This window comes from Lemur catta, chromosome 4, assembly GCF_020740605.2.
Source record: "Lemur catta isolate mLemCat1 chromosome 4, mLemCat1.pri, whole genome shotgun sequence".
Lineage (NCBI taxonomy): Eukaryota > Metazoa > Chordata > Mammalia > Primates > Lemuridae > Lemur > Lemur catta.
Window position 1 is genome coordinate 75,194,130 of NC_059131.1, and position 27,495 is coordinate 75,221,624.

The window sequence follows — 27,495 nt, forward strand, 5'->3', positions numbered from 1 at the left end:
CTATTTCATCATTGCTTTTGGTTAATAAGAGAAAAGTATAAGATATGATTTGTTGGCGACTTCAACCATTTTGTTCTAATGATTGTGCAAAACGCTGGTGCTGATTGATTTTCCTTTTCTCTGTTTTTCAGGGCCGTCATGTTAAAACGGGTCAGTTGGCGGCCATCAAAGTTATGGATGTCACTGAGGTAAGCTTGGACACGCATGTTTTTAAAGAAATAGAAATTGGTAGATAGAAAACAAGGATTCTCCTCTCCCCTCCTCCAATAATGTAGAGTATTATTCTGTTTGGAGAATCTGATCATTTGAACAAATTGCCCTCCTAGATATTGTGGATTCATAGGTCCAGTAGAGTAGTTGGCTTAAATTGTTGCAGATAGTCTCCAAGTAACTAAGAGGCAGTAGCATTTAAACACACACACACACACACACACACACACACACACACACACACACACACACACACACACACACACACACGACTGATGTCATCCTTGGCAACATAATGGACCATAATTGGAAACATCTTCTCTAATGGAAAAGAAAAAATTTGAAAAGGGATCATGAAGGTCACATGAATAGGGAGATTGAGGGGTGTGGAGTGGGGAAAAGCTTCTCTAGGGTATTAGGCCACATTTGTGCCATTTCTTTTATTTTTAACGTGGGGGAAGAAAACAGATCCAGCCAAGTTCCCAGAGGTTGGAAAACAGAAACATCTGCTAGAATGCTGAGCAGATTGTTGGCAAAATTTAGTGGCAAAAAATAGTTCTTGAAATGGTCACAGGAGGATTTACTGTGCAGCTTTAGATGGGAAAAAGGAGAACTTGACCCAGACAAAAAGCAAGTGTATGTGTGCCTGTGCATGTACATATATGCATGAGTCCATATTTAAATTTTTAAAAAATAGTAATAGATGATAATGAACTAAATCCATTTTATTTTAAATTATTTTTATCTGAAATTTTACTTCATGCTTATGCTTGCTTCTAACTTGCCTAATTGTGAATAGGATTTAACATCATATTTTATAGATTCTAGAAAGAGTTAACCAGTGGCTTTGGGGATTTGGGATAACTTTAAATCAAACCATAATTTCTCCAAATCTGGGGTCTATTGAGGGAGAGAATGGCTAAACTGATCTCAGGTGTGCTATCCAGCAAGCCAGAGAGATTTTAAGATTATTTTAAAGAATGGTAGAAGGAGCAGCAAATTCTTGCTTATTGTAATTTGCACGCAGTAGTGGAGTTATTTATGAAGTGTACTTTCTGTGAATGGAATGATCCGCAGCACCTTCCTACCAAAGTCTCCATTCATAAGGCTGGACGTCTTGCCAGTGATGGGTTGGGAGATGGAGTTGCTGGAGCACACAGTCTTTGCATATTTATTAACACACTTCTTGTTTACTGGCAGACTTATAGGTGCCATGTTAAATGTAAACTTTTGGAATTTTATGAACTGAGAGTTGAGTTTCTTTCCCTGCAGTACTGTGATGCCTGTGCGGCCTCACTGGCCACGGCTGCAGTGGCCAGCCAGGGTTTGCTCCTTTCACGTCTCTGATGGAATCTCTGTAGAGCTGTCCTTCACCTAAGCCTGGCTTTGACTGTAAATGCACAATACTTGATCACTGTTTTAAAAAAGTGTAAAACATAGGAAAATATAAAGAAAAAGTTAAATCCTTGTATTTCCACTACCTTACAATGGCTATTGTTGGTGCTTTGGTATGTTTCTTTTCGTTCATGTCTGTGTAAGGATAGCTATAAAATACATGGCTGTATGTATAATAAATGTTTTTATAGTCCACTTTTTTTGAGTATGAGAGGTATTTTCTTGCTTGAAAAATCAGGCAATGTTGGACAAATGCATCATATGAGTATTTTCAGGACTCCTTTAATAGTAATTAATGCAAAACCCATATATTCAGGTAAAATAAAAACCAGATGGTGAGTCTATTAAAAAAATACAAACCCAGTCAAGCATTTACCGTATTGGCTTCTCAGTAATGTTTCTTGTATGCTATTTTCATGCAATGACCTCTGCTACAGCTTGGGGCACAGTCAGGACCTAGCATAAGTGTTGATTATGGATACAGGACCATGTGCAGCTGGCAGCCTGGAAAACATGCCCTTGCCTACCCCTCCATATCAAGGACCTCTAGGCTCTTGTGCAGTTGCAGGCATGGGCCTGGCTGGGGTTTGGGAGCAAGTGGGAACAAGCTGAGTGAGAGAGATTCTGCAGCTGAAGCTTCTGTTTTCAATTCCAGCAGGTAGGGCTATTGGAGAGGGTTCTTTTGATGAGAGCAAGATTCTGCATGGTTTCTTACTTCCACTCAGTTTCATCTCAGGAGCAAAAAGAGGCAAATGCTCATTCTTGGGAAAAATCACATACTTGTCCTGACTCCTTCAGTGAAATTCAGAGGTAGTGGTAACCAGGCTACTAGTTATTCCTCAGGCTCTGAAGACAAGAGAAACAGCAGATGTGGGAAGTGGAATGGCGTGGCTGTGCTTCTTCCCGAGCTGTTGGCTGTTGGCAGCCCGAATGAATCCTGCTCTGGAGCTGGCTGCAGGGTGTATGAAAATGTGGGAGACGTGGGTTCACTTCACCTGCTTTACTTGATTATGTGAATCTGGAAGACTAAACCAACTGAGAATTCAGATTTCACTCTGGGGTGAGGTGACAGAGGACTGTGGAGGAAACTAAGGGGTCTGGAAGGGAGGTATTTGTTTGCAAGAGATGTAAAGATGTCTTCATTTTTTGTTTGGACTTCAACAGTATTAAGAATTGACTATTCTTAGGATTTTGAAGGGCTCTTTTGAAGGAAAACATGTCTTTTAGGTTGGTTTTGGGAAGGAAAAGTTTCAGGATATGTTCAAATTGGACAATACTAGGACAACAGATCTAGAATGTGTTTTTTGTTTTGTTTTAAAATACCTGTAGATTGACAGCAATTTGCAGAAAAATGTATAAAATGTGTAGGGAGGTCCCATGTTTTCCCCAGTGATAAAATCTTGCGGAAGTATACCACAATATCATAACTTTAAGTGGATGCACAAAACAAAGCAAGGCAAATGATCACTTTTACAGGCTAAGAACTTGACCTGGACTCCAATGTTAAATTCTAGCAGATTGGTAATTTGCTACACCATTACACTGTGTCCGCCTGTGTGACTTAGAGCCAAGGCAGACCATTAGATATTGACATCAGTCCAGTCCACAGAGCATACTCAGATTTCTCCAGTTTAAGATGCACTCATTTGTGTGTGTGTGTGTGTGTGTGTGTGTGTGTGTGTGTGTGTGTGTGAGATGTGTTTTGACAGACACTTGAATTAGTGGTTTGAAGTTTTGATAGCCCCTTCATTTCAATCCTTGTGTCTTAATGTCAGACTTGTATTATATATGAGACTGTTATCCTTACGGGGCTGAAGCATATAAGGCACTGAGAGTTTGTTTCTTACAGTTTTGGGTTAATCCTGTATGTTGAGTTAACACTCTGGAAAGTATAAAGACAAATTAGCTAGTGATTCTCGACTTTGGGCCCATAAACTTGAGTACGGTTTGTTAATTACAGAATTTTATTTTGCCTTTCAGTGATATCTCCTCAACTTTTTATTATAAAAATGTTCATATTTCAGAACTATTGAAAGAATGAACACTTTCTACTCTTATATTCAACAATTGTTAACATTTTGTTTGTGTGTTGTGTGTGTATTATTGTTGTTGAAAGTAATTACAGGTACCACCATGATACTTCACCTGTAAATACTTGAGTGTGCTTCTCTTAAAATAAAGACAGTGTTCTACATAATCCTAATACCACTAATGATCATTAATAACTCCAGAATTTCACCAAATGTTCATTCTACATACAGATATCCTTGATTGTGCTGAGAATGTTTTTATAGCTATTTTTTCAAATCATAGTCCATCCAATTCAGGTGTGTGTATTATAATTGGTTATCTTGTCTCTTAACTAATATTTTAAGCTAGCCAAGTTTCCCAGTACCTCCCTGTGTCCTTTTTTTTTTTTTTTTTTTTTTTTTTTAAGAAATTGACTTTTGGAAGAGTTTAGCCAATTGTTTCATAAACTATTCCATATTCTGGATTTGTCTGATAGTTTCCTCATGTTATGCTTTCACTTGTTCCTCTCTTTCTCCTATATTTCCTGTAAATTGGAAATTAGGTTGAGAGGCTTGATTAGACATAGATTATTTTTTGGCAAGAACACCTCATTGGTGGTATTAGGGACTTCATATTGCATCATGTCAGGGTCACACATCAATTCTAGGTGAAGCCCACTTCACTAATTGCCTCCCACTATTGGTGAAGCCACGCTGGATTGCTAAGAGGTGACTGCCAAGGTTTTCCACTTTAAAGGAACATTATTGGCTTTGTACTTCAGAAATAATCTCCAGGGTATTCTCTTCAACAACCTTCCAACTAATGGTTTTGGCATTCATTTGATGATTCTTGCCTGAGTTAGTTACTATTGCAAAATGATGATTTTCGGTCTTCCCTCTATATAAGTCAGCATCAGTCTGTAGAAGAGTTTCCTTTCCTATCTACTCCTACCCTTTCTTGTCTTTTCTCTTTCTCTGGATATTGCTATAGGCATGGTGGTTTTATTTATTCAATGTATTTCTATCAATTACAGTTATTATAATTATTATATAATCATATTGTACCAAATTTGTCATTGAGAACCTTTGACATGATCCTAGTGGGTCCCCAATGGAGTCCCTATCCTTTGACATGCCCCTCGTAGTTTTTGAGTACTTGTTTTCTTGCACAAGTAGATATTTGAAGCTCAGCTGCCAGAACATGGAATTAATCCCCTCCCCTGAGGAGTCTTGGTTCCGTTTAGCAGGAAATGTATTTAGAATGGATGATTGTGCTCACTGCTACTGAGGTGTTATTGCTTCTAGGCCCTTCAGTAGAGAGAGCTAGGTTATAGAAGTTTTCAAAATTCAGAGTTTTTTCTTAATTTCTTCTATCTTATATTTATCTTTTCCTGAGACTAAAAATTTTGGTTCTTAATAAAACAACACATTTGCTTATTTGCTTTATCATTCAGTGAATATGAAATCATTTCAGAATTACAAAACAGTGTTACTACTTAGAATAGACATGGAGTGAAGTTTAAGACTTCTCTGAAGTTCTTTTTGTCCTTAAAATATATCTGTTAAGGATTTAAGGTATGCTGTGTTCAGAAATTACTTGAAATCTTTTCTCTGCATAATTTATCAATTTATGTAGCTAGGTTCAGTTTCTATTTAGATTCGATTATTGGGTTTGCCTTTTCTCCTGATTTAATGTAATTTTTGAATTTGTAAACCATTTACATAGTTCAAAAGTCACAACTGTATAAGAGGTGTGCATTTTGAAAAATAATTTTGAAAAGCTTGGGCTAGATCATCTAGATGATAGACCACCTTAAACTCAAGTGTTACACAGCTTCATTGCCCACATTTGTGTTTGTTGATTTGGGCAAAGTGAGGCTAAACATCTCTTGAATTAATGCAGAAAGAACAGAGGTAAACTTAAATATGTGATGTTTATTATGTCAAATGGAGATGAAATAGTGCTCTTTGGAATGATGTGTCACTGCCATTCATCACTAGGGAGTGGGAGAGCTACATCCAGTCTTGTTTTCTGGCCCTCCAGTGATCTTTTCAACATTCAGTCCTTGTTCTGGGCCATTCTGGCATAGGATGGTGCTAAAGCAGTGGATTCTCAGAACATGGTTGTTGGACCAGCAGCGGCAGCAAGCACCGGGGAACTTGTTAGAAATGTGGTCTCAGGTTCCAGCCTAAATTACTCCAGAAACTCTGGAGTGGAGCCCTCTAGGGGATTCTGATGCACCCTCAAGTTTGAAACCCCCTGCTTTAATGGAGCTTTAGGAAAGGGGCCACCCTCTTCTATCTACAAGTGAAGAACTTCAGCTCAGAGACACTGATGCTTCTTGTTCAGGAGTACATTGCTAGTTAGCTACTGCAGGGATTAGAACCCAGTTTGATTCCCAACTTACTGTACTTGTAAAAGTGATAATAGTTTCAAAAATCAGGTTCTAAGTGGCAGTAGGCTTGTTGAGTGAGCTGATTTGATCTGGACCTTAAGGATAGATGGATCTTGACCAGTTTTTTTCTTTGTGAAGTTTGTCTTTAGCAGATCAGTCAGAACAGACTACCTTTTAGTCTTAAGACTAAAATGTTTGTGACTGGTAATTCTGGCATATTCTTTGAAGGACAGGAGGATGTTGGGCATGATGCCTGTTGGGGTACCAGGGAGCCATTAGGCAGATTATATTGAGCACCCTGCAATATTCCGGGCACCGTGTTCCATGGAGACGTGGGAGTAAAAGCTGTGTACAGACCTGCCCTCTGCCTGTCCTGTCTTCATGTGGAAGAGCAAGAGCCACAGTGGCAGCAGCCAAACACTAGATAGCATATGTCACTTCTGTTAATACTATTTCTAAGGTTTTCTTTTTAAAAAAAAATTCATTAGATATTAGAATTAATTTTCAGTGATAAAGAAAATAAATTGGCTTCTAGAGTGTAGAGTGGATAAAGTGAACTAATTTTTTTTAAAGACTGTGCATTAGTTAACTCATATCTCATTAGATATCATATGTTGCATGAGGTATTAGTTTAATGCACACAATAGCCTTTGAGACAGATGTCATCATCCACTCCATCTAGATGAAAGAACAAATCCTGGGACTCAAATCCAAGCTTTTTTTTATTATACAGTTTGTTCCCCTTTCTTCTGAATCCTTCTATCCTCTCCCCAAAAGTAATAGATAGCTAATTTAGGGTTAAGGTTGAACTCTTTAACAAATAGGCACCAGTTGAAGTGTTTTAAGAATAGGTATACTGGTGATGATGTGATAGTAAAATTTTTTGAAAGATTTGCTTTTTTTTCTTTGATCAGGGATAGAATGTTTCTATTTTGGATTAATTTGTTCTAACTTAATGCAGCTGGGAATTTACATAATATGAAAATTCTCCCTTATTATTCTTATCTGTTTAATAAGTAAATAAGCAAAGGAAGGTTAAGACTGGGTTAGCTATATACTTAAGATGTTTTATGTTGAAAAGCCTTCACTATATTTAGAATGACAACAATTGCCATTCTGAGAGGTGATTGACCTGTCTGAAGTCTCACAGCTCATTGCCAGAATAGGGTCCCAATCTTGTTTTCATTACACCATGTTTCACAGTTTCCTATAGGAGCATAGCAGTGGTATTCTGTATTTGAGTTTTAAAGTAGTGGTATCTGTTAATAACAAGGTGCAATGCTATGTAAGTAGTAGGTACTTAAGTTTTTGCTGAATTAAATAGCGTGTTCCATTTTTGGTGGTGGCATGAATTCTGGTCACTTGAAGAAAACATATAGCAGATATACAATATTGGTTTCATTGTCCAAACAAATTATAATTACTACAATAGGAGACTCTTGAAGATATGATCATGTTTCATATCATTCTCATTTTTTATAATCAAAAATATTGAAATTAATTGTAGATTCTAACAATCATAAATAAATAATAGCAAGACCTGCTCTTACTTCCACACTTGAGTTTCATCCCTCTAGAAAATTGTTAGTGATTAGAAAGAGTGAGTACATTTCTGGGTTTTGCTTTCAGAATTGTCACTAAACTAATAAAAATGATTTAATCTTTTTCTCCTCTTTACTATGAACATAAATTTTTTGAGGCTCATAAATATGTTTCAAGGTGAATTTCTAGTTTATGAGCCTTGTAGCAAGTCAGCCTCATTATTTAATAGTCACGTCCTAGCTTTTACCCCAAGACAGTATTATGTCTGTTGTTAAACTAGGGCCTAGAATGAAACATGATAAAACTTCAGTTCTTCATCTGTAAAATGGAATAATAATTCCTGTGTCATAGGCTTTTGTCAGAATTAAAATTAATGTGAAGTATCTAGCGTGTTAATTTTTACATGGTAAATTTGGGTTTTCTTATTCCCTCTCTTCATTAAAGATATAAAAATATCACTTTTGCTGCCCCCACTCTCATGACTCCCCAGCTGGCCCTTCTCCTCCCCCTGTCTTTCTTCCCTGCAGGGTCCTGCAGCAGGTGGCTTCTTCAGCCCCTCTGTGGTCACAGCCATCACTGTTTGGTCCCTTTGCAAATATTAATACTTTTGTCCTGCCCTATAAGCTGTTTTCTTTTGTTTGAATTATTAACTAGAGAACAGTTTCTACATCTTCATTTCATGTGTGTGTTTTTCTGTATTAGATTGTAAGCTCTTTTTGGGGAACTAATTCTTTTAGGATTCTAATAGCCCTTGTAGACTTCTGACAGAGCCCTTCACTCACATGGGTGGTGCTTAGCTTGTATTCGTTTTTTCTAAAGAGTGCTCTGGGATCAAAGACAGTTTTAAAGGAGAATTTCAAAAAGCATTTTGAGCAATGGCAGAAAATATATGTAGTGTCCCTTTTTAAAGGTTAGAGACAGCCCTTATTTTAATATTTATGTGCTAGTATATTTTTTATTACATTACTTAATAATCATACATTTTCTCTACTATTTTGTGGCATGGTTTTAAATATTAAAAAGGAATGTAGAAAAATATTAGTCTTACTGAAAATATGACAAAATACTCATTGCTTTGGTTTGTTGGGACTGGAAATGGCAAATATAAACCATGGTTCTCAGGTTTTTATTTTTTGTTTTTAATTCTATTCATGAGGTTGCACTAACTCATTCATTTAAACAATTACTGAACACTTAGCTTTTAAAAACATACTATTCTCAATTCTGGGGTAGAATAGAAAGATTAATTATGCTCTAGAAGGAACTGTCCTTGATCTCTTGGTAAAATAAAACTTGCTGTGAAAGGATGCTCTTTGTTAATGAGCACTCGTCAGGCAGATTGAGTGCCCGCAGTTTCTTAGTTTAATTCCATCACTTTATGAATCAAAGGCATTTTTCCTAAGTAAAATAAATAGCTGAGTAAAAAAAAAAAATCATCCAACAAATTTTGTATAGCTTAAAATTTTTTTTATATGGATACTACCCTTTTACCATCCCATCTCCTTTCCCTGCTATCTTTTTAAAAAATTTTCTTCATCTTTGGGCTATAAATGCAAAGTTTTGTTTTTCATCTTGACACCTCCCTTTTTTGCTTCCACTTCCAATAAATTTATTAAAAAGAATGTTGTGTCAGAGGTCCCCAAGACCGTCTTCGGTTTTGATGATTCACTCGGAGGACTCACAGGACTTAGTGTCTAGATGTACTCTCAGCTGCAATTTGTAGTATAGCGAAAGGTTACAAAGCAAAATCAGCAAGAGAACAGGCACATGGGATGAAGTCTGAAGGAGTCCAGGCACAGAATTCCCAGAGTCTTATCCCGGTGGAGTCACACAAGACACAATTCCTCCAGTAATGAGTTATAACAACACCTGTGAAGCTTGCTGAGACTCAGCACCCTGAATTTTTATTTGGGGCTTGCTATATAAGCAGCCTCTGCCTGGCATGTACCAGAAATTTCAGACTCTCAGGAGGAAAATAGGTGTTTAGCATAAATCACACTGTTTATACAAACAATCTAGGTACAGTGAGCCATTCTCATAAGTTCTGGGGGTGGTGGAAACCCTCCCCAAATGAAAGCCCAAACCAAGAGCAGCCTTGCAAGCAGGACTTTCAGGGATAGTTTCAGGCCTCAGGACCAAATACCTCTTCTGAGTGCTGCATTCATATATCACCTGCCTCTTCAGCATCTCTACTTGGATGTCTGATAGCCCGAACTCGTCACTTCTCATCTCATGTGGGTTCCTGTTCTTCCCCCACAAGCCATTCTGCTTGCAGCCTTCCCTTTCTCAGTTGGTGGCAACTCCACCCTCCTTATTGCTCAGGCCAGAAAAGCCTTGGGGTCCTGTGTGACTGCTTGCTTTTTTTCATGTACCACTTAGCTCGCCTGTCAGGAAAGCCTGTTGGAGTTGCCCTCAAACAATGTCCAGTTTGTGTCAAAATAATCTTGGTGGGTGGTAGATGGTAGGTGAGGGTAGATTGACAAATCAGTAACTGCTCAATCTGGATTATAGGTAAAAGAGTTAGTTACACTATTTGCTTTAGTATTTTTGAGATTCCTAGCAAGTTGTAATGATTCTGATGTCTCCTCATAGCCAGTGATTCTGTAAGAAAGCAACCCACGCATGAATCTTGCCCTTTCCCACCACTAGCTCCACTACTGCCACCCTGGTTTCAGCTGCCGCTCTCTCGCCTAGATTTCTGCAGTAGCCCCTACTGCAGTGTCTTCCTGCTTCTACACTTGTTCACTGGCCACTTCTCCCCCAGCAGCCGAATGATCCTTGTGCAACAAGTGAGAATAGAATGACCTCTCATTGGCCACTTGCTTAGCTCAGAGTAAAAGCCCTTGTTCTTACAGTGCCTAACAGGGCCCTACTTGCTCTGCCTCCCAGCCCATTCCTTCCTAGACCACCTCATGCTCATCGCAAGCACATTGGCCTGTTAACTGTTCCTTCAACCTGCTAGCCTGCTCCTGCCCGAAGACTTGCTGTTTTCTTTTTTTTATATATATATTTATTTATGATTGCCCGGTCACTTGCTGTTTGTTCTCTCTGCCTGGAATGCCACTCCCTCATAGCTGCATGGCTCACTCCCTCATCTTCATGCCTTGAAACAGTGAATGGCACCTTCCTACTCCTAATACCCTTATGCAGTTGTTCTGTGTTTTCTTTATCCATATCAAGGTATATAACTGGCTCATTTATTATACTTAATGTATATCACCAGCCCCTTCTACCATGCCAGTAACCCTCTCTCCCCCAAGAGTATAACTTCCATGGTGATAGGGATCTTTGTCTATTTTTTCAGTCTTGTATCATCCCAAGTGCCAATTCAGTGCCTGGGATACAGTAGCCATTTAATGAACATTGTTGAGTGAATGAGTAGTGTCCGTGCTGGAGGCCATATTGGAAATCTGCTAGGGTGTCCTCTTCTTTCTTTTTACATAGAAAGAACTCAGAGCTCAACAAAGTTACATATACTTGGTTGATGGTTGTGTGTGTGCTTTTATTCATGAACCTATTTGAAGATTAAACTTTTTTGGATTGTTTTGTAATTATATATGGTGACATACCCTTTGAGATACGGTAATTTGGTGAAGCTGTAGAGTTTGAAAGGAAACGTTTCAAATATCCTGTGCTTATTTCATTGAAGCACTTTACCTTCTAAAATGGTAAAAACTCTTAAGAGGACCGATCTCCTTAACACCTCACCCTTTTTTCCTGAATTTAATTCTGATAACTGCTTTCCAGTTTAAATTCTCCTCACAGGACTTGAATATAAATTCATAGCCTAAAGTAAACTGTCCGTATGATAAAAATTTCTGGAATTTCTTGTTTTGTTAGTCTATCAAAGTCCCCTGAAAATCTATGGTAAGAGCATACACAGGGTCTTAAAAGTTGACAGTGAAATTATTTATAGAACAAAAGCTTTAATTGTTTAATTGGAGAAACTGAACCCCCCCACCCCCATCAGTATCATACTCTGAGAGAAGAAAAGTAAGAAATCTGTAGTGAGAAATCCTTATTTTCTGATTATTCTGACTTTTGTACTAACGCTATAGAAGAGAGAGCTGACCTCAGTGGGATTGAGCTGAGAAATGATTAGGGAGCCCCCTAGTTGATGAGCTGAGTTTTCAGCCTCCACATCTGCAGTGCGGTGGGTATGCATTGATCCTTAGATAGCCTGTTACCCCGAGGATAGAAACCCCAATAGAAAGCTGCCCTTTCTCGAATGAACAGACCCGAGAGAGCAGCCTGTCTGCCTAGTGACATCTGTGCCATGGGTCAGACTCTTTGCCTGAATTTTAATTCTGTACACTAAAAAGGAACCCGGATTATATTTTCGCTGTAATCCTGCCCCAAAGTTTGTATTTGTTTTAATTGTTCACTTTTATAAGTTTGCAATTGTCCCATTGAACCTTGGGCATTATATGTAGTTCAGTGTGTGTTAGAGATTTTATATGATCTTTAGAATTAGGACAGTGATTTAATTTGTAGTTAAAACCATGGTAAGGTGAGAGAAATTTATCTCCTGACTCCTGTTTCTAGCACTCACTGGTGGTAATTGGTCTGCAGCTCTGATACAGAGTTAAATCCTGACAAGGTGAAAAACTGCCTCAGAAACTGGACTGCTGCTGTCATCTGTTGGCCGTCCTGGTATCCTTGGGGCTCTGTAGTCCTCCAGGTATCCAGGGGGATTCTCTCCAAGCACAGGAATCTTGTACCAGTTCTCTTTTGCCCTTGTTTCTTTTGTGTGTAGACATTCTGAGACTCTTTTCCTCTGTCCTTGAGATACATGTGCTGTAGTAGCATAGCTGACAGGTCTAAAGAAGCCAGTTCTCAAGGGCAGCCATGTTTACTTGCCTTTATCTGTATAAGTGCTCAATTTAGGAGGTGTCTTTTTATATACAACCCTCACTGGCACTTATATTTTTGACTTGTTTATTGAAGTATATATAGCATGCATGTAGAAAAGTGCACAAATTATAAACTCAGTAAATTTCCAAAAACCTAACATACCCCTCCAATGAACCAGCACCTAGATCAAGAGACAGAAGAACATTGCTAGTACCCCAGGAGTGCCTTGGTGTGCCCCTTGTAGTCATTAACTGCTCCCCATAAGGGTGACCACTGTCCTGACATCTGTCACCACAGATTACTTTTGCCTTTGTTTGTACTTGATGTAAATGGAACTGGATGGGACTCTTTATGTCTGGCTTCTTTCACTTAAATTATGTTTGTGAGACCCATCCTTACAGAGATAGTTCATTTATTCTCATTGCTTTTAGTATTCTGTGGTGTCCCACTAGCTTCCGAGAGAATACATCTCTGCTGTTGGTGCAGAACTGGTCATGAAGTAGGTAATGAATTGAATTTCTGCGAGATAGAAGGGAATTTACCTAGTGTAGGAACTTCTGCTTTGATTGATAAGAGATGCTGAGGTGCAGGTTAGAGGGAAAAGTTCCACTTCTTTATTTTTCATAGTTTGGGCATGCTTAAATATCTGCTTCTTTTCTGATTGAATTTTATTAGCTTAACTGCAAGAGTCCTAAGAAAGAATAAGCAATGTTGCTAACATTTAATGACTAGAAATAATGTATTACTTGGGAACCTTTTTCAGCACTCCCTGCCATCTCTGGTGGCTTACAGGGGTTTTTCCACTGTTACAGGTCTTCAGCAGAGAATTTACACAGTGCTCTTTTGGGTTCTTGTTTGGCCTACATCTCCCTGCTGTTTGCTTCTCAGCCTATTTGTGGAGGCTGGTTAACTTTTCTACTGACCCTACTGTACTTGTAGCAGTCCTCTGCCTTCTCCCTTAAGAGGTGGTAAAGATTTAGGGTGGAATAAAGATTGTGAGATAGAACCAAACAAATAAAATTCCAAGCAAGCCTATGTTCTTGCCAACCACCCCTCCCCACCTTGTCTTGTATAGATGGACAAGTGGGAAATCTAGGTTCTACTCATTCTTGTTTCTAATGAGAAGGATGTTATAAAAACAAAGTCTTTGGTATGACACTTAGTCATATCTAAGAGAGCAGCAATAACAGTAGTAACTATTATGTTGAGAGAATATGTAGTTATGTGGTATTTCCTGATGATGAATCACCTTCCCATGAGACCCCTTGGTGATCATTTCTTTTGTGAATGAGTGAGGGAAGGTGTTTATACAAGAAAAGAGCGAACGCCTTCTTTGTAGCTGTTTCCCTTTTAATGTGCCCAGTGAACTCAGCAACATTGAGTGTCCTCTCATCTTTGTTTTACTGACGATGCTGGATTTTCCGCTACTGAGTCCAGAACCAAGGAAGACTCTCTGGTTATTTGTTCTTTCTAAAGTTATATGGAAAGAAAAAGAAAACAGTTTATTTGGAAAGTGACTTTACAGATGTTTTTGTTCAGAAGCGAAAGGAAGAGGAGGCTGTTGAAATAGAAATTAGAATTTGGAACTAGGGGATAAAGCAGCAGCATCTCCCTGGCTTGGTGGGTTGGACCTGATTGTTGTGTGCGCTTGGGTGCATGTGGGCAGGTACAGTGGTGTGGGCACACAACTCCTGCAGCCTTCTCTCATCTTTCCTTTAACCTTCTTTTAACCCAACCTGGCATGCCTTTACTGTGGTTTGAGTAACTGATGAACAGCATGTCTTGCTATATTTGGGAAAGTGCCTTATAATCATGTCATAGTTCATAGGGTGGTGTGGAGGGAACATTAGGGTAACTGTCATTTCCATCTAGCCGGTCTAGAGAAGCGTGGATGATATGGGGGTAACCATGTGACCAAAGGTGCTTCTTCACAGTGAAGTCCAATAACCTGAATTATTTTCTTCAGGATAAGCTCACTGCCACCATCAGCTCTATAACAGTTGTTTGTAGTTTTTCCTCAGTGTATTTTTATTTTCTACATTAGGAGGAAGGGGGCCGGCCCATTGTGCGTTACTTTGCTGGTAGGGCTGAGGGCAACTGAGGGTGAGGGCTCTGTGGTGTGGGTGCAGGGGCCCGGGGGCTAACGCAGAAGAATTGCTGTCTTTGTGCAGGTGCAGGGACCTGCATCTTTCTTCCAGTGCCAGAGTCTGTGGCCGGCTCCTGGCTTTAATACAGCAGAATTCATAGATGCTTCAGGTGAGGTCATCCTAGATGGCCAGTGTTTTCTTAGCTGCTCTCTTTATACTAGCTTAAAAGTTTAATGTCTTTTGGGTCTTTCAATTTTACTGGTTAGCTCTGCTTATCAGGTGGGTAAGAAAATTAAAATTTACCCCTGCCCCCAAAAGTTTAGTATACTACAGTGGTGAATTTTGCGATTTTTAAATTATAGCTCAATAAAGCTGTTGGAACAAAAAGTTTTCTGGAATAGTATTTTGTTGTTGTTGTTTTCTATAAAATATAGATATTCTAGGGAGAAAATACAGAGAAGTGAAAAGATGAACAAAAAGCACTTATAATTCTATCACATTGGCTTAACTACTGTTAACACGTTAATGTATATTTTTCTAGTTTCACATATAGAGGGTACGTATATATATAGAATTATTTCTAAAATGATAAAAATGCTTTTTTCCCCTCCTAATAGTAAAAGTAATACACTCATCTAGAAAAATGGAAAATGGAAACTTTTTTTTCCCCTCACATTGTCTCCCGTCCCCCCATGACTTTTTGGTGTGTTTCCAGTCTTTGTGGAGTAAAGCTATTTCTTACTGCTGCCAATCACTCAAGGAACCCCTAGTTGAACATGTGTTTATCTATATGGCTGCATTTAGTTCAAAAATCAGTTTGTATTCTAGAAAGATTTCTCCTAAATAATTTAGAAGATGATTTCCTTAACGTCTAGTCTGAAAATACATACTTCGTGTAATTTTTTTCTGTTCACCACTTCATAGTACACTTCTACCTTGGAGCTTGTAAATAATTTGTATATACTCCATATTCATGTAGTGATTACTTCTGTCCATACACTTTGGACAGTGTGGCTTTTAGATTATAAACTACCGAAGAACAGGCCAGTTTAAGTAACTTCATAATGCCACTTTTTATTTTTAGTTGTTTTTCTAGTTGGCCTACAAGATCTAAAGGTGGACACTAATGTACCTATGGTGATTTAATCAACATTTTCCCTGATAGATGCTCCTTAAGTGACAAGATACTTGTCATTATCTTTATGGTTTTAAGTCATTTGAACATAAATAAAACTGAAGTCAGGGAAAGGAAGTGGTATGTGACTTACAAAAGGCCTGAAGGCTTTGAAACTTATGTACTATTTGAAACCTCTTGATAGATTCTGTGTATTTCTACTAATACTTGATTCAAATCTTCCATCAGTTGCTTAGTTAAGGTGGTTGAGCCCCAGTACTTCTTTATATATCATCTTTAGCATCTGTTGGAAGGAAGATAGATAGCTGCCTTGCCTGTCTCTAAGTTGCACTGTGACATAGTGTCTGTGATCAGTGGCCACAGCTGTAGGATTTCTGTGTGCTTGGCAGCACCAACACCAAAAACATCTGGTCTAATAATGTAGTTCTCTTCTTCTGCAACTGTATATAAATTATGTGGTGCATAATAGAATAATGCCAAGTATACTTTACATAGAAGACACAAACGATTAAAAACTCAAGATGATTTTCTATGCAGACCTGAAGATTTCAGTGAATTGGAAGTATCACTGTCCTATTTGTGTGCATACTCATATCACTTGGTCCAGTGCTGGCGCATGCATACCACGATATGCTAATTTTCTTCACTCTAAGTGAAAGAAATGGCTGGTTTGGTATAATAGGTAGCAAAAACAGCAGGGAAGGCTTTGGCCAAACCATCAGGGTGCATTTGATTTGAATCAAATCATCTGAAGGATTGCTGTGTCCGAATTATATTTCTTAGCAGCTCCTGTACAGTTTTTGAAGGGATGTTTAGAGAAGATTCTAATAGTACCACTGTGGGTTTTTAAAATTTATATAGATAATTATTGAGTATGTATTAATTGTATAATATGAATTTATAGATTTATATTTACATTATGAATTTAAATATTATAGTTAATTTATTCACGTAATATATAAGCAAGTAACCTTGGATTTAGTGGGAGTTTTCACTCTGTATTGATGCTTGTTTTTATAATATCTGAAAAAGTTCACAATAGCATTTAAAAGCACTAAGGTCTCCAGGATTTGTTATTTATTAAATACCTAAGATTTTATGATTTTTTTTCCCGACTAATTAAGGATGTCAGTCTTCAGTGAAATTAACCACTGAGAGCTCTTAGCTTGGAATAGCAAGCCCCAAATTAACCCACTGTTTACTGTGCATTCTTAAGAGGTGTATCTTTTTGTTGATTTTGAGGCTTTCCTTTAAAGGTTGTAAGCCTTAGAGAACCTTACGTTTTAAACTTACTCTTCCCCCTATTCTATATCTGTTTTTAGTTAGAAAAACTGATAAACCTAATTAATTCTGCAAACCCAATTATAGTACTCCTGTGTGCCAGTTTTTAGACCAAGGCTTAGTTTCAGTAGAAAGACTAGCTGTTGAATGTACACAAGTATGTAAACATCCATGCATAAGAGAGTGATTTATGTACACTGCAGATAGATTCAGATGGGAGGCTCCCCAGTTTATACTGAGCCTAGCAAGAAACTAGATTTCCTTGATTTCTTTTCTTTTATTGATTGCTTAGTTAGTTAGTCTAGGCTCAAGAATGTGAAAGTAGTTTTGCTGGTCCTTGGGTTCTCTTGCTTCATGCTGTATGCTGTGTTATTCCTCATTTGGATTTCTTTTGTGTTGGCTCTTCCACGATTTCTTGGTTCTTCCTGTGGGAGCTGCCTAGTTAGTGCACCTTGGGCGATCTCGTCTCACCCTCCTGGGCAGTTGGTTGCCCTCCCTCTGTTTCCTTGTTCCTGTGCTCTGTCCACCTCTGTGTCAGTATTGGTCCATCTGTCCTTCTGACCATCTATCTCCCCATCATGTGCAGTGTCTGCTATTAAGCGGGCCCTCAATTTATGCTTATGTAATGCATTTGTACCAATGGATGGGCATGTGGGCGGAGCTCTTATTAAAAGTCTGTTAAGGAAAGTGGCATAGCAACTTCTTGACTTTCTTTTTTTGAGTAATAGCAGATGGCAAATTTGGCAGTTTGTATTATGAGTTGGGCAGGTTCCAGCATGATAATGTCCTTTGTGCGTATGAATTTGAGTTGATAATTGATCTTTCAGGGTCTTAAATACTCTTGGAGGAGGAGATGCCGTTTGTGAAACTTACTTTGTATGCAACTTCATGATGATGGTGCTAGGTTTACTTTCCTTTTGTGCAGAAATCCAGGTCCCCGATTACTTTCTAGATAGGCATGTGGTAGTTTGTGGTCCTCCTTCATTCTGACAACTACATTTTTTTGCTTGCCCTTTCTGAGCATTCTGGTTTTAAACAGTTGCTTCAACTTGGCCCGCCTGACTCAGGAGACTCTATGCAAACTCTTACCACGTGTTTTGCTTCATAATCATTCAGAACGCAGGGGGTGGGGGGTGGGGGGGTGATGATCATGAGAAAGGGAGGATTGTGTTGTTCTTTAGGGAGTGGTGGTGTTTGTTGGCAGACAGCATCTGTAGCATCACGAGGCCACCCTTTCACATCTCTCTTTCAGCCACTCCTGCAGCCTCTAGTCCACCTCCTTGCAGCTTGTGCGTGTGCCTGTGCACTTACAAGTGGAGGCAGGGAAAATGGATTAAGGAACATTATGGCAAGTTAATGAGCTGTTTTTAGACTAGAATGACTTATTCCAGCTTTGTGAAATATGTATCTAGTAGACTGCCCTAAAGTTCTGTATAAAGTGATTGATAGCACAGAAGTTTGCTAATCACTTACAGTATCTTTCTGGCGTTCTAAAAAAAGAAATCTACACCTTCCCTTTGCCTTAAATAATTGGTATACAGTTTTCTCATGGTGCTGGATGGGATGGTGGGTGTTAGGGGACTATAATGATGTAAAAGAAGCAAGTTTAAGAGCAGATAGCACCAACTTATGTCTTTAAAGTTGTGGAAATTTTATTTTTGTTTGCCTATTTAAATTGAATTATATTAATCCTGTATTACTGATTTCCACTATAGATTTTGAGGTTTATTTCCTGGAAAACACTTTTTATTCCTATATACAATAAAATTCATATTTTACACAATAATCCTGTATGTGTTCTACAATCACATTTTTAAGAAAAATTATTTTCTACTCAAATACAAGTAGTACCCAGTATCAGCAGTGATGTGTGTTGTGTTCGGGACATGTTTCAGAATGAGAACACTGAAAAGGGGGCTGTGGCAGTAGGAGTGCCATAGTGGTGGGTCACATTCCTTAACGCTTTGGATTACAGTGAATAATAACCAATCTCAGCAACTGATCGTCTTATTTCTAATGGAATCACATAGTGAAGATAATTGGATCTCTTCTCCCTCAGTCTTTTTGGTATCTGTGAATTTTTGACATCTTTTCACATTTTTCCAAGAGGAGCACCTGCAACGTATCACTCTGTCCTTGTATGAATAGAGATAACAACACTAGGACACACAATGCTGATCATTCTTTGACGGTAGACCTACCTTACCTATAGCAGTCAGGCAGAAAATGTTACTTTGGTACTGACCGTTTTGGTGTCTGGCATCCTTGCTCAGCCCTTTTAGCCCTATCACAGCAGTGAGTAGATAAAGCCTGGCCACCTGCTTGCGATTGTATTGATTGCCTGTCTGCCCTCTGCTGCCAGCAGAAAGGTGATGGCAGGAATTCATGTGGCCTGAGTTCACCAGGGCTAGCTCTTTAACAGGCTGCTTCAGGAACGCTTTGTGTACAGGATTGTATTTACTGCTCACCTTGTAAAGCAAAAGATAATTATAGTTCATTTCTGAAAAATTGTAATGAGTACTTACTATGTGTTAGATGCTGTATGAAGGTCTTTGCATGTTACTTAATTTTATCATTCACCCACTCTGGGTTGTGCCTTGCCTGCTAAGAATGGGTTAGGTTTCTATGAGGTATTATTATCCTCATCTTCCAAGTAAAGGAACTGAGGCTCAGGGATGGCTTTTTTTTTTTTTTTTTTTTAAAGCGCCCATCTTGTTGGCATACAGGTGTATGCAGTTGAAAACATTTAGTGTGTCAGGCACTATCAGGGGTACTGAGATGAACAAGACCATCCCTCCCTACCTTCCTGGAGCTTATGTTCTCATAGAGAGGGTGAATTTTTTAAACTAAAAATTGTAGGATGGTAAGTGCTACGAAAGACAATTATCTGTCTGAACTCCCAGAACACATGACTTACATGCCACTGCATTTTGTCATTGCCTCTCTAGGTTCTTCTGGAGCTTGAGGCTTGTAGCTGGTGTGGCTGTGGTGTAGAGCTGGGGTGAGGCTTTTGGAGGGGAAGGGGTTTTTCCAGTAGGAAGATTATGGGACACATTTTTATGAATTTCTGTGGCAAAGTATAAAGCATCCAAGAAGACTTTCCCCAGAAGGACTGATTACACAGTGGGCTAGAATTAAATATACTGATTTGGTTCAGAGCAAAACTTCCCCTTGGATTTTGTTAAGATCAGTCTGCAAACTAGTGTAGTGCAGATGGTGGCCCTATACTATCAGATCCCTTATGGGCTGGTCAAGTGTAGTAGTTTTTCTATTGGGACTTTGAAGCTTCTGATTCTGTATTCCTCTCATTGTCTCCTTTCAGATGATATGTTTCTAAAAAGTAGAGCAAATTGGGAGGGAGGGACATTTTAAATTATTTTCCCAGTTGGGATTGAAAAATAGAGAGGTGAATTTTAATTATTGAAGGCATTATTACTGGAGCCATCTTATAGTTTTCTTCCACACTACAGTGTTAAGAAATGATTCACACAGATTTAAGAAGCTGTGAGAAGTGTTGGAGTGAATGCCGCACACATGCCAAGTCACACCTTCTGCCGGGAATTTGAGTGGATGCCTTATGATATTGCCAAATGTATGCTCCTCCTTGACTTTTGTCACCTAAAATCATTTAAATGAAGAATGTCTATTAGGAATTGGAATATCTTGATTCTGTTTTCCATTTTACCAAAGTCTGTGGAACTTTTTCCTTTTTGTCTTGAGTAACTTTTACAGAAAGCATCTTTGAGTCCTTAGAGCTAAAGAATGATTCTTCATACATATATGGGGTCCAATGAGAATCTTTTAGAAACTTCTCCAAGCCTGGGAACTGTGAGGTAGAGGTTGCTCAATTATATTTGAATGGAAACTGCCATTTCAGAAGAAAGAGGGGATCCTTTTTCAGATATGCAGATTATCCAAATGAAGAGAATTATTTGAAAGTAAAGTTATTGTACAGAAAAACTAAGGCTTATTTCCTTGTCACCATAATTGGCTCACTATAGCAAATTTCTATTATCCAGGGAGCACCAAGAGCCAGGGTGGAGGTACTACTGATTTTGGTTTAACACCATGACGTTTGAAAGATAGTTTTCCAAGGAAAGATTTTATTACTTTCGTCTAGGTGATCATTTTATTTCTTTTTTTTTTTTTTCACTCACCTGCTGTGGTGTATCAGGAAACCTATCAGAGTAATAGGTAAGCAGGAGTTGGGGTAGCTTAAGAAGGTGAGAATGGAGGAAATGGGAAAAGTGAGGATATTAGTGCTTGGCCACTAATATTCTCAAGGTCAGAATTAGAAAACCACTGAGCTATGTAATACTGGCCATTGGTCCCCCACCCTCCAAAATCAGTGCCTCTCCAAGTATGGTCTATAGAATAGTTACTTGCTTCATTTTGGCACTGTCCATACTTTTGATTCATGCATAAACTAATAACTTGTTTATAGCAATTGAGATCAAATAAAAATTATTTTAATCTGATTGAAAGCAAGGTGATTTTGAACATCAATTGTGGTGGTTTTTCCTATGTTTGATTGAAATTTAAAAAAAATTATGATTATATTCATTTTGTGGTAGGAAAGTGGGAACAGAAGACCTATGTGATATGTGGAGATTTTTCTCTGCCACCCTGGCTGAGGAATTGAAGCACCTATTAATCTACATTGTTTCTTTCTAAATGCACTGGGGTCTACTTTAATGGACCATATAAAACAACTTGGGTCTCAAGTTCCTTCATGGGCAGATGCCCAAAAGACATAATAGTTATGACCAGCAGAGGTGTATGTTGTAGCTTGCTAAATGGTTTTGTCTGCTAGTTCTGTAATCTGTGTCAGTTCTGGATGAGTTTTGGTTGATCCTTGATCCCCTGCCCCATGGGCATGTTCTGGCTTTTTTGCATGCCTGGTAAGTTTTAATTAGATGCCTGACATTGTGAATTTTACTTTATTTGGTACTGGATATTTTATGTTTTTATAATATTGTTGATCTTTGTTCTGGGATGCAGCTACTTATTTGGGAATAATTTGATCCTTTTCAGACCAGATCAGCATTTAGTCTAGGGCTAATTTTGCCCCACTATTGAGTCCAGAGTCTCCTGAGTCCTGTAATGAGTTTTTTCCAGCTTAGTTGATGGCAAAAGGCACTGCTTCACATCCCTGTGAGTACTGGGTACTGTTCCGTGGAATTCTTTGAGATTAGGTTCTTTCCCTGACCTCAAGTGGTTTCCTCATAAGGATGTTTTGGTGGTGCTCTGCTGCTGCAGACCCTGGGCTATAGACCAGGCAGAACAGCAGGAGGTGAGTGGCAGGTGAGCAAGTGAAGCTTCCTATCTCTCTCATCACCTCATAAGTTCCACCTCCTGTTAGATAAGCTGCGGCATTAGATTCTCATAGGAGAGTGAACCCTACTGTAAATTGCTCATGCAAGGGATCTAGGTTGCATGCTCCTTATGAGAATCTAACGCCTGATGATCTTAGGTGATGGTGAGGCGGTGATGTTAGCACTGGGGAGTGGCAGCAAATACAGATTATCATTAGCAGAGAGGTTTGCACAATAAATGTAATGAACTTGAATCATCCTGAAACCATCCCCCCACCCCACCCCACCCCACCCCCTGGTCCGTGGAAAAATTGTCTTCCATGAAACGGGTTCCTGGTGCCAGAAAGGTTGGGGACTGCTGCTCTACTGAGTCCTCAGGGGGGAATTTCAGATCTCTGTGGCTTGCTTGCCCTCTGTGTGACTCTCTCTTGTGGTATTCTGTCCTGTAGTAGTCTCTGTAGTCTCTCCAGACTCTCAGCTCCTTCTCCTCAACTCAGAGACAACTCTGGGCGCCTTGGGTTTCCTCTCCCTTTGCGGCAGCCCTGCGATCTCTCTGAAGGCAGTAAGCTGGAACATTTACAGAGCTTCCACATGTGTTTCCCATCTCTCAGGGATCACTGTCCTTCATTGCCTGATGCCTTTTAAACTGTTTCATATGTTGATTGTCTAATTTTAGTTGTTCAGGTGGAAGAGTAAATCATCTGGCCCTTGATAACTTTATTTTGGCCAGAAGCAGAAGTTGCCTTTATTCTTTTTTATTGAAGACTCTTTCTTTCAGAGCCTAGCCTTTATCTGACTTGCCGTGTCAAATATGTAAGCAGGAGTTCTGGTGCATGTGAGTGCACAGATGGATCCAGTACAAAATGCAGAAACATGCATTGCTTATCACACCCTCCTTTAGAGCTGTGCTCCTTGTTGCCATTCTTTACTTGGACCTATTTTTAGGGTTTTAAACAACACTCTATTCAGTGTCCATCATATTCTTTTCCTCCTTGCATTATGGGAAGCTTCATGGAATTTACCACTGGCTTAGGGAAAAGTATGAATGGACTGAGCTAAGATTTCTCCTTAAGAGACCTTCTGGCAGGGCAGGAAAGTGAAAGCATAGGATAGAGTGCTCCATTTACCTTCTCCTTTTGTTCTCGGATGACTTAAGTCTGGAAAGAACCAATCTTAAGAAGTTGTGGGTCTGGATTTGTACATTGTAGCAAAAGGAAAAAATGACCATGAGGCCAAGGTCAAATCCTTGTGGTGCCGCTGACCCCAGTCATAGGCAGTTTAACCAGCAAGGCTGTAGTTCTTCAGGCTCCCATGGGCCTCCCTGTGCAACTGATCATTGCTGGAAGCAGCCCAACAGGGAGATTGGCAGTGACCCTAGAGCAGCAAGGAGGGCAGAGGACCTTCAGTTTAGGGACAGAGGGAGGCCGTGGGAGTTGTCAGAAAGAACCTTATTTTGAATTCTTATGGGACCAACTCCTCTATCCTAAACTCTTAATTTTTTTTTCCAAGTTAGGAAAATAGTATGTGCCAATTGTAGAAAATTAGGAAAGTTAAAGAAGAAAATATCTGTAATCCAGAAGTAATCTTTGTTAACATTTCTCCTTTTGTTCCCCATGCATTTATTAAAACATATGTAGTTATTATCTAAAGCATACATGCATACTTGTGGATGGCAAAATGTTGATATTAAAAATATACTGTTTTGTTAACTTTCTGAGCATTTTGGATTACTGATCCCTTTTTGGTCTCATAATAAAAAGTTTTAGACTCAGAAGTTTGAGTACAATCAAGTTTTTTGGTAGAGGATTTGATTTTGTTTACATTGGAGCTTGCCTGGTAGATCTATGTCCCATCTTGATCAGATCTAAGTTTCAGGTCCTGCCTTAGGTCTTTTAGAGACCCTAATAGCACTGTGTGTGTGTGTGTGTGTGTGTGTGTGTGTGTGTATGTGTATGTGTAAAAGTAACTAATTATCTAATAGAGGAGGAAACTAGATGGATTCTAAAATCAATGCTAATATGAACTATTTCAAGTTATTTTATTGAAGTCACTTGTACTCATGGTTTTTTGTCCTATAGATTGGGACTTGACAAAGGAACTATTAGGATTTCTGGGTGTTGATGGCTTGAATCTTTGGAAAGATCTAATGGTGTCTTTTAGATCCTAGAGAAAATAGTGATCTGGCTTATTTGCCTTTATTGTTTGAGTAAGATCAGCACGACCTTTATGTGCCATGTTGTGTTTTTTGGTGGGGAGTTATCACAGAGATGTGTTTTGTCTTCCTTGGGTCTTGGCATTGTTAATGGAAGCTCCAGTCTTCCAAAATTGTCCATGAATGAGTGATGCTGAGGAAAATGGAATGAATTGTATTCACTCTCCTGCGTCATTTAGTCACAGTCTAAAGTCCTCCCCACCTCTATCCATCCAGGTGAATGGTGGTGTTGTGTAATTCTCTTCTTTTCACATTATTTTTAGATACCAACTTGGTATCTCATTGAAATATTCAGCAGGTGGCAAACTTTGTGGAAGATAGAGGAGATCTTGAGGACTTTGTCGTGTCTACTGTAAGTTCTGTATTGTGCGTTAGACAGAAGAGACAGCAGGTTAATGGCTTCGGGGCCATTATCCTTTGACTTTGGAATGCCGGAAATTCATTGACTCAGTAGCAGAACTGGAGGGAACATGTCTTATTTTTGTCTGAAATGTGTTCAAAATGGCATTTTTTCTTGAGCAAGCTATCAGGAGTGTCTGATTTCCATTTTAGTTTTGTTAATCTTGTAATCTTTCCATTGGTTTTTGATTGATCTTGAGGGGCTGATTAATTTTAAAGAACATATCATTCCTTCTTTTTGACCAGACCCTATAACCTTAATTTTGTTCTAGAATCTTCCATGCATAGTTCTGTTCCATCTATGTTTAGTTGAATAGTTAGTGAATTTGTTGTATGACTCTTGCATATGTCTATTTGAGTCCAAAAAATTTAAATTTGATTAATTCTGTGCTGGTTTTAACTTGGTATGGTACTGAATAATACTCTCAGATATAGTGGGATTCACTAGGTAAAAGGTGAGCTGTTCTCATTTTTCTACCAGTTCACAGTCATGTAAAGAAAGATTCAGTATTAGTTAACTAAAACAAACTTATAAACTGGTTTTAAAGAATGAATATTTTCATTCTAAATGTATGCTCATTTGTACATTTTGGTGCTGAAGTCTGCCAGAGATATTTGTACATCTCCTTTTATCAGTCCTTTCTCCAGCTAACACAGAGTGAACAATCACTTGTCCTTCTGTTTTTGTTCAGCTGTCACTGCATAGATATTTAATTTGGTAAAGAGGGTATGCCAGGTGAAAGATTCCAGTTAGCTTATCTTAAGTCTGCCTGTCTCCTCACATGGTTACTACTATTGGTGGAATGGGGGGGGGGATGTAGGTAAAAACAGTTTGAATGGCATTTTAAGGTGTCATTAAAAAACAAACAGCAAAACACTAATAATAAGCATTCCTGTGTGCCTGGATGGCATAGTGGGCAGGGCTTGTCATATGACTCATTTACAAACCCATTGCTGCTTGTGAAAATTACCACTATGCAGATGTTCTCCCCTCCCCCACTCCATCCTCTGACTGCCAGGGGAGGCAATTGAAAACTCAGCGCCCAGTCAGATCGCAGCCTGAGACAAAGGCCTTTTCTATGAGAGTTTGCTCCCACTGGTTAGAGCCAAAATGCTAATTGGCATCAGCTGCATTAAATCACTAAGTGGGGGCTAGCAGCTGCCTGGTCATTGGAGAAAACCAAGGGAGCCTTCCCTTTCTTACCAAAAAGGCCTCTCTCCCCTCAAGTTACTCTTAATTTTTTTTTTTTCATTTGTTTATGCTTGTTACTTTCTAATGAAGATTATGAAGGACATAGTAGCTTGGACTTGGCCTAGACACATAGGATACATAAACTTCCCCTATATAGTTTTGCCAATTCAACTTTCTTTTCATATGTGGGATTTGTTGTTGCTTTTAAATTTCAGTTCCAGGTGACTGCAAGTCCATTTTCTGCTGTGTCTTCTCAGGCTAAATGAGGTGTTCTTTGATGGTGGTAGTATGTATGTATGTATGTAAGTGTTGGAATGAGACCACCAAACTTGTTCTTACGTAATAACCAAAGGGAGGTTGGAACTCAGGAGTTGGTTCATTGTTACCTTACTCTAAAGAAAACATAAAATACTATATAATAAGCATTAGTCATAATTAGGATTCCATTTGTAGCTGGCTTAAAGCCATTGGCAGATTCTGTATTTCTGATGCTTTTTCTCTCAAGGTGGGCACTCTTAATTAGACAGTAAATGACAATTAGTGGTCGTGCTAACTGCCTTTTTATTTTATAAGATGTGTAATAGTCATCTGTTTTAAAATCATAAAGTCAAGAGAAGAAATGTTCAAAGTGTACTTAAACTCCATTCTAAAACAGTGATTGGAGAGGAGAATACGAGTTCCCCTGAATTTTTTTTTTTTTTTTTGGTAGTTCAGTCATATGCTTCTAGGATTTGGCTGTTTAAGACCTGGGAAATATTCTGGCAAGTGACATCAGGTCACTATATTTCTGGATGATATTTAGATGTTTAAGTCATGCTAGAAAAGCTACTGCCAGACTTGATTGTATTTCAGTTCTTGTATTTCGTTGATTCTAAGATGCAGCCCAGTTTCAAAGATGTTATAATATGTGTATTATGGTTGATGGTGCATCACAGTTTATTACCTAAAATAATGGTGTGTCTCCATTCAGGGACATTTTAGATTCAGTGAAATACACTGTGCCATGATAGTCTGCCAACAGTATTTACCAGTATGCATATTCAGTGTTTTTTCAAACCAGTGGACACTACTGCATTTAATCCTCTAAGAACTTTAAAATACGTGCTTGATTTTTAAGTCCGTGGGCTTCGAAAACATCAACTGCCTATGGAAGCTGTGGACTCTTCTTACAGAGTGGGGAATAAGTTAGAGCCTAGAATAAATTGGCTTGTGTCACTAAAAGAAAAAAATAAATGGAAACTAGTCAAAGTATGTCATAATCCTTAATTATTTCTCAGGAAGCTTCTCATGGGAGAATCATAGGTAACATTTGCTTTCTGTCAGGAAGTGAAACCTGTTGGCAGAGGGTGATGGGAACAGTAACCATGGGGATAATTTAACCACTTTGAGGAGTGGAGGGAAGAAGGCAGAGATGGATCAGTGAAACAAGTCTGGATAATGCAATAAAATTCACATGCTACATGAAGTG

General features: G+C 38.8%; 1 protein-coding gene across 46 annotated transcripts in view; it reads left to right on the forward strand.

The window, feature by feature from the left end:
* MAP4K4 (mitogen-activated protein kinase kinase kinase kinase 4) overlaps nt 1–27,495 on the forward strand; it is a 176,490-nt gene that overhangs the window by 81,895 nt on the left and 67,100 nt on the right. For all 46 annotated transcript variants that reach the window (XM_045550258.1, XM_045550268.1, XM_045550259.1 and 43 more), the window contains exon 3: nt 132–188. In XM_045550258.1, coding sequence (XP_045406214.1) covers nt 132–188 — 57 coding nt within the window. The remainder of the gene's footprint in view (nt 1–131; nt 189–27,495) is intronic.